Raw genomic sequence first — 18707 nt, forward strand, 5'->3', positions numbered from 1 at the left:
GCTGCCGGAACTGTAGTTGGTTACTTTCAGTTACCATGGCGACCAGCTCTCTAGACTGTATTGACTTTAGCGTTACAGATCTCAATTAAACACTTATATTTGAGATTGTGTACGTCTAAAACCAACAATCACTAGTGTAAATAAAACATTTTTGTGTATTTCTATGTGACAGTGATTTCCTGGAGCAGATCGGCCGGGAAGTATCCAAGTTTTCTCCCGGTGCTGACCTTGAGGTAGCCGCCCTTCTCGTCGCCTTTCTTCACCACGATCTGAAACGAGACGTAAAAACCGAGAGGGAAGTTTGTTATTGTGTATTGTGTAACATATCGCAGGATTTTCAGTTAGTCTAGTGTTAAACCCGAGAGTGGAAAGTAACACCTTTTAGGGAAGAAAATTTGTTTAATCAGATTTTGATTTTTAAATGGTGTTGAATTTCTCACTTTTAACTCACATTTTTAAATTCTGAAAAAAACTTGTTTGAGTATACTTTTTTCAACATGTTTAAAATTCAGTATAAAAAAAAAAATCACCTTTTAAATATTGAGCACAAATATTTTCAAGCCCTTACAACTCAAATTCAACAGTCAAAATTCAGAGTGTAAAATTCGCAGTGAAAAAAAATTCTCAGCAAAGAGCAAAGATTCCAAGACAGAAGCAATCGATCCAAAGTGATACGAATTTTTTATTTTATTTTTTTTATTTTTATTTTTTTTACATATATACAGTATTATACACTACACACACAAAGCAGACATTCAGATTCATTGAAAACAAAACAAAAAACAAAACAAAAACAACAAAAAAAGAAAGAATGTAAACATAACTTAACATATGACAGTAGATCCGATTTGACTTAGTAACAAACGGGAAATGGTGCGATGAAGTGATCTGATTGGTCAGAATTCGCCTCATCAGAACCTCATCTCTTATTTTTTAAGTGTAAACCCTGAACACAGATGAAAACGGCCAATAGGAAACAGACTCTGCCACGTGATTGATTGCTTTTGCCTTGGCATCTTGGAAAATTTTTCACTGCAACGAGAAGTGTCCCGCTTTAGGTTTGTGGAACTTCCGGTTAATGGTTTTCTGTGGCAAAATGTGTGTGAGTAAATGTCTTGACTACTCTCCACCAGCTTCATAAATCTGCCCCAACACCAAATCTTCAATCAACAAGGTCCACAAAGGATAAATATTCTAACATGAAGAATTTATCCACAACTATCAAGGGAAGAAAGACAAAAACTTAAAGGTGAACAACGACGATGCATTAGTGAACTACTGAACAAAACTAATGTTATGGTCATGAATAAAACAGAAGTAACTTGTTCACTCAGACTGATTCTACAATTAAAATTAAAAATCAATTTCATGATGTTGATATTAACATAGATGGATAGATTTGTGCAGTTCGGATGCGAGACATCTCTAGGAAACCATAAGATTAGTTTTGTTCAGTGTGTCACTAATGCATTGTCGTTGTTCTCCTTTAAGTTTTCGTCTTTCTTCCCTTTATAGTTGTGGATAAATTCAAAATTCTTCATGTTAAAATGTTTGTCCTTTGTGGACCTCGTTGGATGAAGATTTGGTGATGGGGCAGATTTATGAAGCTGGTGGAAAATACGATACACATTTACACAGATATTTTGCCACAGAAAACCATTAACCGGAAGTTCTGCAAACCTAAAGCGGGACACTTCCAGCTGTTGTGAAAAAGGTCTACTCGGACAAATTGTTGGTTTTGGATAAATCTGCTGGGACAGGTGACACAGAGCTCAAAAATGTGACTGTCCCGGGTAAATAGGCACGTCTGGTCACCCTAGTCTAGTTTCTTGCTCACTGTGCAGCTCTAATGTCTTTGCAGGGTATTTAAAGTGTGTGTCTGTGTATGTTACCTGGTCCTTCTTGAGTGTGATCTGGCCCATCTCTCTGTTCCCCACAAACGAGCGTGTGACTTTATAAACTCTCTCTGAGGCTTTGACTTTGATCAGATAGTTTGTGGGGAAGTATCCAGTCTTATCCCCCATTTTACCCTGAAAAATAAACAAGATCTCACTGTTCTCGCTGATCGACAAAGACCTCACACTGTAATATTTTGGACAATGAATAAAAAAAACAAAAACTGGGAATATATCAGATGTAATAACAAAGAATGACAAGTATCTGACAAAAACTGTTCTAACTGCATCTAAAAATAGAATTACAAAGAGTTGGTTGCAACCAGATCCACCCGCACAACAAGACTGTGTCAGGATTGTGGAGAGTATTTCAGTGATGGAAAGAATAACATATCATCTTAAACTGAAAAAGTACAAATATGGTGAGCAATGGGAAAAGTGGAAAGCTTTCATAAATGACACCAATAAAATAACAGTACATTAAAGTGTCATTACCAAATGCATGTTTAAATAAGAACCTGTAACTCCAGACTTTTATTTTGTCATTTTGATTTATATTGTTATGTTTTGAAATGTTTTTTAAAAATCAATAAAGCAAAGCTACAAAAAAAAAAAATCATCCAGTGAAGCCAGCCCCTCCGAATTTCTGTTTGAATCTCAAAAGTGTCTCATTTTGGAACAATCCGATCACAAGCTCACGTGTCTCACATTCAGAAAATCCTCGTGGCATTCACAATGAAATCTATAACTGATCTGACCTTGTTTTTCTCTTCTGCAGGAAAAATCTGTGATGTTCCTCAGGGTGTGTTCACACTCACACAGTCACCAGATGAAACTGGGACTAAACCCAGAATTAAATCTGGACCAGACAAAGTCAAGATTTGGACTTAAACTCTTCTAAAACTAGGGTTAACCGCCATGTTTGTGTTGACCTTAAGTGACCATGTGTTTGCCCAATTGGCTAATGCACCTGTCAGTCACGCCCCTCAAACACCTGTCAACCACGCCCCTCAAACACCTGTCAGTCACACCCCTCAAACACCTGTCAGTCACACCCCTCAGACACCTGTCAGTCACACCCCTCAGACACCTGTCAGTCACACCCCTCAGACACCTGTCAGTCATGCCCATCAGACACCTGTCAGTCATGCCCATCAGACACCTGTCAACCACGCCCCTCAAACACCTGTCAACCACGCCCCTCAAACATCTGTCAGTCACACCCCTCAGACACCTGTCAGTCATGCCCATCAGACACCTGTCAGTCACGCCCCTCAAACACCTGTCAGTCATGCCCATCAGACACCTGTCAGTCACGCCCCTCAAACACCTGTCAGTCACGCCCCTCAAACATCTGTCAGTCACGCCCCTCAAACATCTGTCAGTCACACCCCTCAGACACCTGTCAGTCATGCCCATCAGACACCTGTCAGTCACGCCCCTCAAACACCTGTCAGTCACGCCCCTCACACCTGTCAGTCACACCCCTCACACCTGTCAGTCACACCCCTCAGACACCTATCAGTCATGCCCATCAGACACCTGTCAACCACACCCCTCAAACACCTGTCAGTCACACCCCTCACACCTGTCAGTCACACCCCTCAGACACCTGTCAGTCACACCCCTCACACCTGTCAGTCATGCCCCTCAGACACCTGTCAGTCACGCCCCTCAGACACCTGTCAGTCACATTCATCAGACACCTGTCAGTCACGCCCATCAGACACCTGTCAACCACGCCCCTCAAACACCTGTCAACCACGCCCCTCAGACACCTGTCAGTCACGCCCCTCAAACACCTGTCAGTCACGCCCCTCAGACACCTGTCAGTCACGCCCCTCAGACACCTGTCAATCTCGCCCATTAGACACCTGTCAATCAATCACCCCCCTCAGACACCTGTCAGTCACGCCAATCAGATTCAGCAGACAGGTTTCAGTTCCAAACTCACCCTCCACCACTCCTCGTTGGAGTCGTCCAGCACAGTGATCCGGTCTCCAGGGCTGAAATACAAAAGTACATTTATATGTATCAGTGCTTTACTCTAATATTTAACCTGTCACGTGAACATAAACGTGTGTGAACTCACTGGAAGTCGAGGTCGTCCTTCTCGATGGCCTTAAAGCGATACAGAGCCAGGTAATAGTGCGACTGAGAGAACGCCTTGGTCTGTTCAGGGGAGAGATCAGGAGAAAAAGGATTTTAAAGAATTGTTGGTAAGGTTTTGATTTCTACAAACATGTTCTGAGATACATGTGATTCTTGTATTGCTTTAGTAGTTCACATTTCAGTTTATGTTTCTGCACGAGGTTGAACTGATTGTTAATTAAAGAAAAATATCTTCATAATTGCAGAATGTGTCAGGAAAATAAAGCTCAGATAAATCAGACAAATAACAAATACACCTCTGACCTTATCATCGGCTTTGTCTCCTCCTTTCTCCTTTTTGTCGTCTGGTTTTCCTGGAACAGTAACGTGTTTATACAGGATTGTTCCTCTAATCCTAAAGACTGCAGACTGCCTCTGTGTCCACGAGCAAGACACTGAAATCTGGTTAAACTCACGATTTAATATATTATACTAAATATATATTATTTTAAATCAGGAATATACTGGAACAGAAAACACATTTAAAAAGAGGACTAAAGACTGTTCAGCCTGGACCAGGTCTAAACTAGGTCTAAACTAGGACTAAACCAGGACTAAACCAGGTCCAAACCAGGTCTAAACCAGGTCTAAACTAGGACTAAACCAGGACTAAACCAGGTCCAAACCAGGTCTAAGACAGGTCTAAACCAGGACTAAATCCAGACTACATCAGGACTAACCCAGATCTAAACCAGATCTAAACACAGACTACACCAGGACTAAACCAGGACTAAACAAGGACTACACCAGGACTAAATCAGGACTAAACCAGGACTAAACCAGATCTGAACTAATAAAAATAATACTTTAATGTAATTTTATATTGTGGATTTTTCAAACAATTCTTTTTGTACTTTTAGAATTCCAACATTTAAAGTTATAATATTTTAAAGTGCACGTGACGAGTTTGACTCCTCATTTCACTAAAACAGTTTACATGATTATATTACAAAAAACAAAACAAACAAACAAACAAAAAAACTCAATAAAAAAACAACCATAATGTAAACAAGGGTCAAGACCTAAAGTCTAAATTACAACATAGTTTTACACAAAAATGTTCTCTGCATTTTAGAAGGAGTTTTCAGTGTTGATGACCTAGATAAAATGGATTCTGTTTTAAAACTCACCACTGCTTCTGCATTTTTGTGCTTTTCTTTTCGAGTTCTTCAAACAGCCTCTTAACTGATGTAAAACTGTGACAAATATTTACCACAGGAACTAGAAAAAAACTGAAATCTGATCGTACCTTCTCCTCCTTCTTCATTCTCTTTGGGCTGCTGGTTTTCCTCCTCTTCCTCTTCCATCATCATAATCTTTAGATAAAACATAAACATTTTTACTTTTCATTTCCCTCATAAACCGGGTCAAATCCAGTTCAACGTTTACATTCTTCTTGTCATTCTCTCCCTTCTTGCGCTCCTTGTTGGCCATGATGACTCCCACTCTCAGCGTGTCGAACACCGGGTCATTTCTGTTCACGTTGTCTGTCAATCGGAAATAATTTGCCAATTAATTACAACAAAATAGTTCGATCGATTTAAACATGAAAGTATATTATTACATTTATATTTTAGCTCTTTGTTATTATAATATTGTGATGTGTGAGCTGTGTCCAAATCATTTCCCTTGTGGATCCAAAACTAGTTATTTGTTCCAGTTTAATTCAAGAAATGTCCAAGGTGTCCCTATTTTTGACCAATTTAAAACCTACCAACAATAAAAAGAGGCATAAACTGTCATTTCTTTAGGTAAAATACAGAAAAGCTGCTTAAAAGTGACTAAAACACAAAGAAAATGTGACTATACTGACTCACATTAGTGCCGAGTGCAGAACAATTTACTTTGATTACAAACTCGTTTCACAATTTTATAACCGGGATGTCGCAGTTTTTTATTTTGAAAATCCGGTCACTCTATACAAGATACAAACTCAGACACAACCCATAAAAAACTGTCCACTGCAAATAATGACCCCAGTCCACAAAACAGCACTGTTAATCCAGTTTGAGTCATTCGTTAAAAGTAAAAAGGCAAGAGTCACATGTGTCTGTTTACATCCACACAGCGCACGGATCGAGGTGAAGCTGCAAATCAAAGTATCTGATTCTGGATCTGATTTGCACCACATTTCACAAATAATAATAACACAGTTTTTTCTATCTAAACTAGAAGTGCAGAGCTCTGACCTTTTGAACACGTAAGAGTCTCAGAGCAACTTTAGACAGGAAACAGCTGACATGATCGCGCTCACTGCTTAATATCTTGTGGTCTGCAGACAGATCCTGCTGCAGATCACAGATTTAAAATCTCACCAGATTCTCCTTGTGTCTGTGTGGTACAAATGCAAATAATCATTGTGTCATTGAAATAAAAATTTGGGAAATTCAAAGAACTGCTGTGTGTATCTTTCTTTTTTGAAAATTTTTTGTCTTTGGACCCAGCACACAGTCGCACTTTTTTGTTGGCTGTGCATGTCTCTTTTTAGCCAGGCTGGCGCCATCTAGTGCCTCCACTCGATTTCATTTCTCTCCAACGACTAGACCAGGAATCAGAATACACTAGACGGTTCACAAAAACCCTGGAAGTGCGAGTCCGGGCACCAGCCATCCAGCAAAGAGCCATACATTCACTGTTGGCAACAATTCCTGAGATCTTATTTAAAGCCGTAATAAAGAGAATGTTTGGTGAATTTCATCAAGGGGAAAGACGTTATTGCCCTTCTTCCTACAGGATTTGGGAAAAGCTTAATATACCAGTTAACTCCATTAGCGGCGCATTACATACATCAGGACCAAACAGCAGCGATTGGTTAAATAAAAAAGTACCCACCTACCTTCGAGCGAACAAATCCTAATGCTGCTGCCAGTCAGACGGTTTCTACAAAGTGAAACTGGCTGATGAATCAGGCTAGTCTTTATCTACCAATAATAATAAATGTGTAAAACGAGTGCGTAATTAAGGTAAATTGTTCCGCATTCAGCACAAATGTGAGTCAGTATCATCACATTTTCTTTTTGTTTTGGTCATTTTTAAGCAGCTTTTCTGTATTTTACATAAACAAATGACAATTTATACTTCTTTTTACTGTTGGCAGGCAAAAAATTGGTCAAAAACAAGGACATTTCTTGCATAAAACTGGGACAAATCACTGGTTTTGGATAAATCTGTTGGGACAGGGGACACAGGATTCAAAACTGGGACTGTCTTGGGTAAATAGGGAAGTCTGGACACCCTAAACTTAATCAAACATATTAAAATATATGTTGTGATCTAGTGATTGTGTTAGCTGATAAGAAAATACATTATTATATCATAATCAATGTGCTCACTGGGGTCGGGGATGTCGCTGCTGTACAGGGGGGAGCTGTACGCCCTTCGGAATCCTGGAGGCTGTAAAAAAACAGCGTTTGTTTTAGTAACATTTTCAGGATCACCCAAATGTTCTTTTCTAATTACAATAAAACTCACGATTTTTCCGAAACACCTCTGAAACTCGACGTAGGACTGGCACGCGTGGTGGATGTTGGTCTTGCAGTTTTTACACCTCAGGGCAAATTTGTTATTCACTAAAAAAACATGATATTATTGAAAGAGTTAGTACATCTGAGAACTTGCTGTGGACGACCTGACTCCCACTGACAGACTGGATAAAGAAGTGGACTAAATAAGTGTGAACATCAGGATCACAGAGCGGTAGAGCGGGTTAATATGAATATTTTAAGCTAACATAAGGAGTCTGGCAGCAGTTACAGAGAGAGGGGCAATTGTTTTTTTAATACAAAGTGAACTGGAGGTGGAGTCGATGGAGCCAGAAGTGCCCCCATGGTCACTTCCTATTTGGAACACGGCGACTTGCTGGTTAGCTACGTATGTTCATTTATATCAAGCCCTGGGACCTAAAAATGGCCGCCCAGTCAAATCAATGGACCGAGCTCAATGGTGCAGGTCTCCAGATTCGCCTTTAGCCCGGTGAGGTACTTCCTGCGGCTCCCCGCCCATTGAACATGCGCAGTAGTGCTCTTTTCTCCCGCCAGCACCATACACCCTATATATGAAGAATGGGCTTAGCTAACACGCTCGCCGTCACGTTCCAAACAGGAAGTGCACCAGGACGCTCTTCCGGCTCCTTCTGACCCTGGCTCCTACTGACTCACATTAGGATCTTGTGGGTCCTCTCTGTTTGTAACTGCCAGTGTTGGGAAGGTTACTTTTAAAATGTATTCCCCTACAGATTACATACCCCAAAATGTAGTTTGTAAAGTAATCCATTAAATTACTTAAGTAATATAATGAGTAATGTAATCTGAATAGTTTGGACGAGGAAATCTTCACATAAGAAGTTTTGTCTGTTAAAAGAAAGTAAAAAGGCCAGTCTTTAAAAATATTATGGATAGAAGAGGAGGAGAGGATTTAGTCCTGTTAAATCCTGTTTTAGACCTAGTTTAGTCCTAGTTTAGTCCTGGTTCAGTTCTGGTTTAGTCCTGGTTCAGTCCTGGTTTAGTCCTGGTTTAGTTCTGGTATAGTCCTGGGTTTAGACCTGGGTTTAGACCTGGGTTTAGACCTGGTTTAGACCTTGGTTTAGACCTGGTTTTAGACCTGGGTTTAGACCTGGGTTTAGACCTGGGTTTAGACCTGGTTTTAGACCTGGTTTAGACCTGGGTTTAGACCTGGTTTAGACCTTTAGACCTGGGTTTAGACCTGGTTTAGACCTGGTTTAGACCTGGGTTTAGACCTGGTTTAGACCTGGGTTTAGACCTGGTTTAGACCTGGGTTTAGACATGGTTTTAGACATGGTTTTAGACCTGGTTTAGTCCTGTTAAATCCTGTTTAAGACCTGGTTTTAGATCTGGTTTAGTCCTGGTTTAGTGTCCGGCAATGAGTGGAATTACTGAGAAAAGAAAAAAAAAGGGATATAGCCCCAAATGTAAAAACAGGAAAATACTGCTGTGTAATCCATTTATTTCAATAAAGTAACTGTAATCCAATTACCACTCACTGAAACAGTAACTGTAACTGAATACAGTTACTCATAATTTGTACTCTGATTACGTAACTCCAGTACATGTAATCTGTTACTCCCCAACACTGGTAACTGCTGCAGTGAGCCTCGACATTTGGCCTTAAAATGTTCGTATTAACCTACTCTACATGATCCTGAATTTTTCATTTTGCTATTTTGTCCCTAAATCAAGATTTGAACGGACAAAACGGACCAATCAGACGCAACAGGTTTGATTGACAGCTCGTCCCTCTTCCAGCTTTCTGGTGAGAAGGGCAGGCACATTTAACAACCTCGATCATGATTGGCTCTTGTGGTTGATACTCGTGATTGGATTTCCAAATATGGATCCTGGCTCCAGATTCGCTGCTGTAACCGTTAAAATCAGGAGCTTCATTTGAGCAGAGCTGAACACTGTGGGTGACGTCACACGACTAATCCACCTTTTTATACAGTCTATGGCGAGCACAGGCCACTGCACGCAAGCGGGCACAAGGAGCAGAGTGAACGATTAAAAAACTGTTTTTAACTGTTGAACTGAAGGATGTTTATGATTTTAAAATACGTAAAAATCACGACAAAATCTGTCATTTTTGAAAGTTGTAGGTGTCCTGTCAGCCGAACTTAAGCTATTTGTGATTATATTGTGCTCTTTGGGAAAAATCCATTCTGGGCAGAGTTCCAGTGAGTGTCCACTACGCCAACTGGAGACAGCTACAAGCAGCAATACCCTATCCAGTTATTTTAATATAATTATTTGAATAATGTACATACAGTCTGTGCTCCCACTACTGTATACTTGTGTGCTTGTGTCTGTTGTACTAATCTAGTTATCATCCGTGACACCCATGGATCATTATGTTAAAATTTGCACATTTTAAATCGTAATATCCATCTAAAACAATTAAATTAAAGAAACAAGTCCACTGATTTCCGTGTTTAAAAACTGAGATACCCAATGGGAGCTGACGTCACTGTAAACTCCATCACAACAGCACCTCTGACGGAGACCTGCACATCGCACAACGAGCAGCAGATCTTTTTGGCACATCGGCAAAATGGCATCTTGAAAATAAATGATTAAATACAACTCAAACATGCAGGAATCACTCCAAATGCAATTTCTGGTGAGTGAATGGTGACGGACACGACTGTAATATTGGTAAAAGCTCTAAACTGTTGATTTTAGGTCCATATGTGTGTGTGTTTGTGTTTGTGTGTGTGTCTATGTGTGTGTGACGTACAGACGATCATCCGGGCACACACGTCACAGAACTTGGGCTTCTTGCAGTAGTGGTCCTTAAACTTGTGCGGTTTATCGTTGACCATCAAAACAGGCTCAGGCGGCTCGGGCTCCTTCTCCTCCACCTCCACCTCCTCCTCATAGATGAAGTACACCTACACACACACACACACAAAGTAATGAAGTACACCTACACACACACACACAAAGTAATGAAGTACACCTGCACACACAAAGTAATAAGTACACCTACACACAAACAAAGTATACTCACAAATACTGAATGCACACTACAAGGACTTTATTGGTTTCATAGGAGAATTTAATTTCCCTTCACTGGCTCCTGTGTGTTTTAAAATTGATTTTAAGGCTTTATTGATCACTTTTAAAGCTCGTTTAGGTCTTGTACCAAGTTACATTTCAGAACTTTTAACCCCGTATGAGCCTCCTGCAGCCTTAGATCCTCAGGCAGGTCCCTGTGGCTTTTCCAAAGTCCAGACTCCAGGTGAAGGTGATGGAGCCTTTTCCGTCCAAGCACCTCAGCTTTGGAACAACCTGCCTGAGGAGATAAGACTCGCACCATCATGTTTCATCTTTTAAATCACCTCTTAAAACTCATTTTTATCAGTTGACCTTCCTTTAACTGGTTTTAGCTTGATGTTATTCCTTATTTATCCATGCATCCATTTTCTTTCCGCTTATCCAGGGCCGGGTCACGAGGCCAGGAGTCTAAACAGGGACTCCCAGACTTTCTTCACCAAGGCGTTCCCAGGCCAGCCCAGAGACATAATCCCTCCAGTGTGTCCTGGGTGTTCCCGGGGCCTCCTTTCGACTGCTCGTATCTGAGATCTTGTCCTTTCGGTCATTACCCAGAGCTCATGACCATAGGGGAGGAGACGAACATAGACTGACGGTAAATCCAGAGCTTTGCCTTTTGGCTCAGCTCCCTTTTTACCACAATGGTCCAATACAGCGACTGCATCACTGCCGACGCTGCACCGATTCCCCTGTCAATCTCACGCTCCATCCTCCCCTCACTCGTGAACAAGACCCCGAGATACTTGAAGTCCTCCACTTATTTATTATAATTATTTGAACTGATTGCTTCATTGTCTGATTTTGTGTGCCTTCTGGGTGCTATTTTTATTGTTCTCTAAGCCTCTTACAGCACATTATGAAAATTCTTTTTAAAAGTGATATATAAATAAAGATTTATTATTATTATTACAAAATTTGTCATTAAATATTAGAGGTAAATTATCAAAGGTGAATTTATAGGTGGTTTATATTATTGACTAGACCCAAGACCATTTCTATATAACAACAAAAATACGGCACAGTCACTGATAAACCAAAACAAAACTTCACCCCCCCGATCATCTCATTAACATTTTCTCTTGTAGTTTTGAAGAACACAAAGCTGTCTGTCAGGGCCCATATGCTGCCCCTGTCCCAGCCCTAGGTCCAGTTTGGAGGTCCACCCTGCAGGTCCAGGCTGTAGCTCCACTCACCGTCTCCCCTCCATCTTCCTTCACAAAGTTATCAGGCTGTGGAGGATTGTCATGGATGTCCACCGATTGTTTGTCATCCTCCCTGTAACATAAAAGGAGCCAGTGAGAGGAGAAGAAGAAGAGACCTGACCTCTCATCTGGAGCAGGTCAGGGCTTGGCATTGTGAAGGTGACAACAGCGTGGAGAAGCAATTTCACTGAAGCTCAATGCAAGTGAGTGTAGCATGGGTGTAGGTTTGTTCAAGGAAATGTTAACAGGTTTAAATATGGACACTCACCCGTCCATGGTGGGATGGAGATCAGATGTGGTGCCCGAAAAGAACTGAAAAACAAAGAATTCAAATTTTTTTTTTTTCAATAAGTGGGTTTAAAAAGTACCAACACCATAGAGCACACTTTTTCTCTCTGTCTCGGTTATAACATAATGAAACAAAGATGTAAAAAAAAGATGAAATACCTGAACAAGTAACGGGACAATTTAAGAAATGTACCACCTATTACTATTTCGTCCCTCAGCCACAAACCTTGCGTCACTGTAGACTGATTTTAAACTTATCAAGCAGGTCAGTCCTGTGGTTAAATCCAGTTTTTATCACCTTCGTCTTTTATCCACAGTGAAATCTTTTAACAATTTTGAACAGGTTGTGCACACTTTTATCTCTTCTTGTCCGGACTACTGCAGTGAACTCCACACAGGAATCGACCAAAATGCACTGCTGCAGTTTGTCCAGAACTCTATGCATCTTTTAACCGAGTAAAAAGCGCGATCACTTTACCCCAATTCTTGCGTCATTGCTCTTGCTTCCTGTTAATTTTAGGATTGATTTTAAGATTTTATTATTTGTTTTTAAAGCTTTGAATGGACTGGCCCCATGTTACATCTCAGACCTTATCCATTGTATCGTTTAATGTGATGATATATCGTCAAGAGAGAGTATTTTTTGGTTTATTTTACTAAATGTATTTTGTTACCACGGTACAGTTTTGTTGTTTGTTTTGAGGTAGGAAACTCATTTATGCGATACATTTGATATTTTCACTGTTTTGATGATTAAAATGTTTGTGTTTCATATGAACTTTGCACAAGAAGTGGTTTAACAAAGACTTTTAGTATCACAGCCATGATTTAAAGGTTGTATGGAGGATTTTTTTTTGTTTCAAATTGTCAATGATAGCATTATAGAGATGCAGTAGCCTTGTAATTATGATGACCAAAAAAAAGAGAATAAAAATTCATCAACTCTGGACGTGGTGGGGCTAAACATTTGCCAATAGATAACGACACTGCCTCGTTATCTGTTAGCTGACAGGCTGTCAATCAATCTCCCTACGTTTCTAGCGTAACTGACTTGCCTGCGCGCCGCCGTTACGTGGTTTACGTACGCCTGTCACGCAGTCCACAGACGCAAGCCACACAGACGCTGTTTACTCCACCAACGCAACAGTTCTTAGCGGCTTTTTTTTACCTATATCTTCCTCGCAGTTCGCACAAAGTTTGTTGCAATGGCGACAAGAATCCAGGAGCAGTTAGCCGCAAAAGAAAGTCAGTTTTTGAGATTGCTGAAAGAAGAAGACAAGGGGAAAAGCAGCGAAGCCAAACTAAGGTGATTCTTGAAAATTCATTCCAGCGATGGCGCAACTGAAGCAGACGCAGGGTCTAAAGACTGACGCACTGGTCGCCAAATTACTCCTGGACAGGTCAACTTCTGCTTATTATGAAAACGTACTTTATTTCCAAGAGCTAGACAAACGTTTTTCAGGACACGAAAGCGATATCCTATGTCTGAAAACGTAATTTTCAATGCAAAGAAAGAGTCCGCTTGCTGCTGCGTGTTGTAGCTAGTTCATTCGCACGGAATCTCCGTGCAACCTTCTCTGCTCCCCTTTCCTGCTCCTGTCCCCGCTGCCCGTTCCGCTCTTCCCCCTGCTCCTCACTTCTCCGGGCACGGAATCTCCGCGCACCGCTCCCCTCTCCTCTCTCCTCTCTCCTCTCTCCTGCTCCGCTCTCTCTTCTCCCTGCTCCTCACTTCTCGTCCGCGCACGAAAATGTCCGCACACCCGCTCCCCCCGCTCCTCACTTCTCCGCCTTGCCTAACCAACACTGTAGTTAGTTGTTTACAAGTCATGTGCAGCGCACCGGCTGTAAACAAACCTGTTTCTGGTTTCTGGCGTAAAGAGGAGGCGGGAGAAGGCGTTTCTACGTAGGGAGCTGTAGGGGAGGGGGGGTGGTTTCACGCATGCGCAACATTTGAAAAAGGACAAACAGTCGCTGGATTTCTCGTTCCTTGGAAAATCCTCTATACAACCTTTAACCTTTCATTTTTTACTGAAAAGTTTTGTATTGATTTGAAATATATCGTATCGAATTGCATCAAATTGAAAGATCACTGTATCGTATCGGCAACTTCTGAATATCCAGACCTACTTAGTTTTGCTGGGAATCCTTCATGGTATATTTTATTGTGTTTGTGATGAAGTGATTCAATAATCTCATCAAACGTTTCTATATTAAAAGATGCACTGCACAACTTAGAGATGTGTTTTCTCTAGAATGTTCCATGGTATAACTTGGTCCAAAGCAAGAAAAATTATCTGACATCGAAGGCTTTTTGCGGAAACGTAATTTGAAATTTTTTAAAAAAGCTTTTGGACATTGGCCATCTGAATAATAATACATATGTTATAAATCGCTTTTCACAGTAACACAAAACGCTTCACAAAAAAGTAACATTAAACAAAAATCTGAGTGTGCTGAGTTTTTTTTTTTTTCACTTTTAAATTCCTGTTCCTTGGATTTGCACGTCTACAAGAACTTCGGTGTGCGTTTCTGTTTCATTTGATGACTTTAAACACTTACATCTAGAGTTTATTCATTATAAGTGTTTCTGTTGCTCAAAAATACAATTCCTTCTGTGAAGAGGAGCACCTCTCCACAGATCTGACCTGTAATGTAGCATAGTTCTGTAACCTGTTTGTCTCCCTCATGATGGATCGGGTTAATCTGTACTGTGGAACATTCTAGACAAAGCAACAACATTTCCTCGACTAGAAATGTTACACAGTGCACCTTTAAAGATGTTTAAATCCTCAGATTAATCTCAAGCTTCTCCTGCAAACTCTTTTCTCTTGTATTTCTTGTATTTCTATATTTTTCTTACACGTAACCCTGCGGTATCTCTGTGCGCTCAGAACCACATTCGCCCAGCGGCCTGTGCCTATTCTCGGGCTCTGAAACCCAATCTCCTCCTCCTGACTAAAAATGGACTCTGGAACTGAACGACTCAAACACAAAATACTCACAAAGAACAATAACATTAGAATATTCATCATAATAGAAATATGGTAGTGTTTACTGGAAGAGTGTTGGTAATATGTAGAGCAAAACAGTCCTCAAATTTGATTAATTAAATGCCTATTATTATTGCAGATCTATAATGTTGATGCCTGGTTTTATGCACTCATGAATAAATCTAACTGTACCTTATCTAAGTTTTGCTGTTTCTCTTATTTTTAAGATGTAGAGAATAGTAAAAGTAAATAATTAAGAGTATTTTCTTCGTATTTTTTGTGTGTGTTTTTTTTCTCTTATGTTACGTATACTTCAAAATTGCTTAAAAAAAAAAAAAAGTGTGCTATTTGTGGTTTCAAGTTTGATTTCGATGCTTATGAATAGGCCCGATAAGCAAAACTGATTCCGATACCATGATAATAATAAGAACTCTTTTATTTAGACAAGAGGATGTGATTTTCCTCATTAAATCGTAGTACGTTCTTTTATATTTTCATGTGTTTTTTTATCTGTGTAATCCTTCAGTTTTCCAGGAAGGTTCCATAGTGGTTCATGGTAGTGTTGTAGTACTCGAGAGCGGTCTTGGTCTCATCTCGGACTCAATCGCATTTGGACTTGCGTTTGGGTCCTGTCTCAGTCTTGTCTCAGTCTTGTCTCGGTCTTGTTTCGGTCTTCTCTCGGTCTTGGTCTTGTCTCGGTTTCTTTTGTCTCGATCTTGGTCTTGTCTCTCTGTCTCGTCTTGTCTCGGTCTTGTCTCGGTCTTGTCTCGGTCTTGTCTCGTGTCTCGGTCTTGCTTTGGTCTTGTCTTGGTCTTGTCTCAGTCTTCTCTCGGTCTTGTCTTGGTCTTGTTTCGGTCTTGTCTCGGTCTTGTTTCAGTCCTGTCTCGGTCTCGTCTCGGTCTTGTTTCGATTTTGTCTCGATCTTGTTTCGGTTTGGTCTCAATTTTGTTTCGGTTTGGTCTCGGTCTTGTCTCGGTCCTGTCTCGGTCTTGTTTCGGTCTTGTCTCGTGTCTCGGTCTTGTTTCGGTCTTGTTCGGGTTTCTCGGTCTTGTCTTGTCTTGGTCTTGTCTCTTGTCTCGTCTTGTCTCGGTCTTGTCTCGGTCTTGTCTCGTCTTGTCTCGGTTTGTCTCGGTCTTCTCTCGTCTTGTCTTGTCTTGTCTTGTCTTGTCTTGTCTTGTCTTGTCTTGGTCTTGTCTTGTCTTGTCTTGTCTTGTCTTGTCAGTCTTGTGGTCTTGTCTCGTGTCTCGGTCTTGTTTTGTCTTGGTCTTGTCTTGCTCGGTCTTGCTTCGGTCTTGTCTCGGTCTTCTCTCGGTCTTCTCTCGGTCTTGTCTCGGTTTTGTCTCGTTCTTGTCTCAGTCTTGTCTCAGTCTTGTCTTGGTCTTGTCTCAGACTTGTCTCGGTCTTGTTTCAATCTTGTCTCAGTCTTGCTTCGGTCTTGTCTCGGTCTTGTCTAGGTCTTGTCTCGGTCTTGCCTTGGTCTTGTCTCGGTCTTGTTTCGGTCTTGTCTCGGTCTTGTCTCGGTTTTGTCTCATTCTTGTCTCAGTCTAGTCTCGGTCTTGTTTCGGTCTTGTCTCGGTCTTGTCTCGTTCTTGTGTCAGTCTTGTCTCAGTTTTGTTTCGATCCTGTTTTGGTTTTGTCTCGGTCTTATTTCAGTCTCGTCTTGGTCTTGTCTCGGTCTTGTTTCGATCTTGTCTCGGTCTTGTTTCGATCTTGTCTCAGACTTGTCTCGGTCTTGTTTCGGTCTCGTCTCAGACTCGAGGATAAAATGGAGAAAGATTTATAAAAACGTTGATATATTTGTGCCAAAATAACTGTAAATTACAAATAAATGTCAAAAATTACAAAAATGGACTTGATTTGGTTTTGCTGAACCATGGTCTCGGTCTTGTCTCAGTCTCGGCCTTTAAAAGTTGCGATCTTGTCTCGGTCTTGTCTCGGTCTCAGCCTTTAAAAGACTCGGTCTTGTCTCGGTCTCAACTCTCAGAGGTCTTGGTCTTGTCCTGGTCACAGGACTCTGTAGTCTCGGACTGGTCTTGGTCTCGATTAGTGCAGTCTTGACTACAACACTAATCCATGGGCGTAAACTAATCTATGTGCTTTTATTATTCATTATTATTATTAAATTCTATTAAAAGTTTTGTCAGATAATACATTCTTTAAAATGTTAATTCTTTACAATAACAAGGTAATGAAACAAATCAAATAACTTACCTTTTAAATCTGGACACTGGAAGTTGAATTATCTTCCAAAATGTTCCACAAACTCAAGATAAAAACCAAACGACCAAGTTCCAGCTTTGAAGTATCACTTCAAAAATCAAACTTGACTTTCCTCGGTGTTAAATAGTCCCTGTGTTTCTCGTGTCGTGATTCTTGGAGTAAACTAGGCCGAGCTTGTGTTTTGTTGAACTCGGGGTTAGCAGGGCTGCACTCGACCAAATGTCTGAGGGCCGGTCGGGGTGAGTGCTGGTGACAGGTGGCCCCTGACGGAACAGAGACGACAGGAGAAACCAGAGACGCCTGTACAGTAGGTCCACACGCAGGTTTTAGGGCTCCATTCTTTGTGGGGACATTACATCAACTTGCATCAAATCCTGGAGACAGATCCCAAACTTAACCAATAATTACTATTTGTCTTTACCTAAACAACCATAAAAACCCAAAGAACAAATTAGACTTAGACATAGACAAACTTTATTGATCCACAAGGGAAATTATTTGGACACAGTTGCTCACAATATAATAGCAGAGTAAAAAATATAAATGGTGATAATAAATTATAAATAAGTAGCAAAAAACAGCAAGAGACACGTGTCAAATAAGATATAATCTTTTAAATCTTTTGACTGGTAATGTAAATGTACAAATCAAAATAAAATAGAATGAGAAGTAATAACATAAAAACACAGCTTTATACAATGGTTATTGACTAATAAGGGTGAGTTGTTTAATTGTGATATTACACATTCTTGCGACTTTAATTAAATCATTAATTCATTCAATAAAACTTGCTTTTGAGCATTTGGAATTTCACTTTATAAAATGAATGTCTACTTTTGGAAAACACACTTTATAAACTTCACCTCTGTTTCCAGTGAGGTATTTAGGCCTGAAGCGCCCTCTGCTGTCAGTTACAGGAATTAATCAGAAAGTAAACAAATTAAGTCGTATCCCCCGTGAATGAAAAAGACTCCTTTTATGGACACTGATAAATCTTGAAGCAAAGACAAAGAGTTTATTTATTTTAGTTCAAAAATATATTTGATTTTAAAATCCAACCTCTCATCTCCTTCTTTTTGTTGTGGCCTTAGCACAGGGTCTTAACACATTACATAAATAAACCTTTGTGTTCAATTATACTTAAATTATCTTTAATATGAAAGTATTTTGTGTATTTATTCATACTGTACACAGTATACTGCAAAGTCACTTGTGTCAAACAGTTTAACTGTGTAAGTGTCGCCACACGATCCTGATCAGAACTAAACGATTCCAAAGCTCTTCTACATCATTTCAGACAAACACCATGATGACTCGACGTTGGTGAAGTGTTTTTCTTATAATTGATGGAAGTCTCAGGAAAATCAAGCAAATAATGATCATGTCAGTTTCTGCCTT

General features: G+C 40.3%; 1 protein-coding gene across 1 annotated transcript; it reads right to left on the reverse strand.

Moving 5' to 3' along the window:
* Window positions 1-108: 108 nt before the first annotated feature.
* On the reverse strand, window positions 109-17440 carry stac3 (SH3 and cysteine rich domain 3). Its single transcript, XM_055166136.1, has 13 exons — window positions 17301-17440; window positions 12080-12123; window positions 11803-11884; window positions 10293-10446; window positions 7518-7615; window positions 7379-7439; window positions 5436-5533; window positions 5296-5362; window positions 4311-4360; window positions 3988-4067; window positions 3850-3901; window positions 1893-2030; window positions 109-269 (listed from the first exon to the last, which is right to left on the reverse strand). The coding sequence occupies exons 2-13, from the start codon at window positions 12085-12087 to the stop codon at window positions 162-164; spliced, it is 996 nt and encodes a 331-aa protein (XP_055022111.1). The 5' UTR covers window positions 12088-12123; window positions 17301-17440; the 3' UTR covers window positions 109-161.
* Window positions 17441-18707: the final 1267 nt, after the last annotated feature.

The sequence above is a fragment of the Boleophthalmus pectinirostris genome, unplaced genomic scaffold (assembly GCF_026225935.1).
Source record: "Boleophthalmus pectinirostris isolate CB_2022bp ecotype Guang Dong unplaced genomic scaffold, ASM2622593v1 HiC_scaffold_8, whole genome shotgun sequence".
In the NCBI taxonomy this organism is placed as follows: Eukaryota; Metazoa; Chordata; class Actinopteri; order Gobiiformes; family Gobiidae; genus Boleophthalmus; species Boleophthalmus pectinirostris.

Excerpts from the sequence above, each read along its gene's own strand:
- stac3 (XM_055166136.1), bottom strand. Across the intron at positions 5,534-7,378 it reads CAGCGACATCCCCGACCCCA|ACAACGTGAACAGAAATGAC; the intron begins GTGAGCACATTG and ends TCCGATTGACAG. Across the intron at positions 4,361-5,295 it reads GAATGAAGAAGGAGGAGAAG|GAAAACCAGACGACAAAAAG; the intron begins GTACGATCAGAT and ends TTACTGTTCCAG.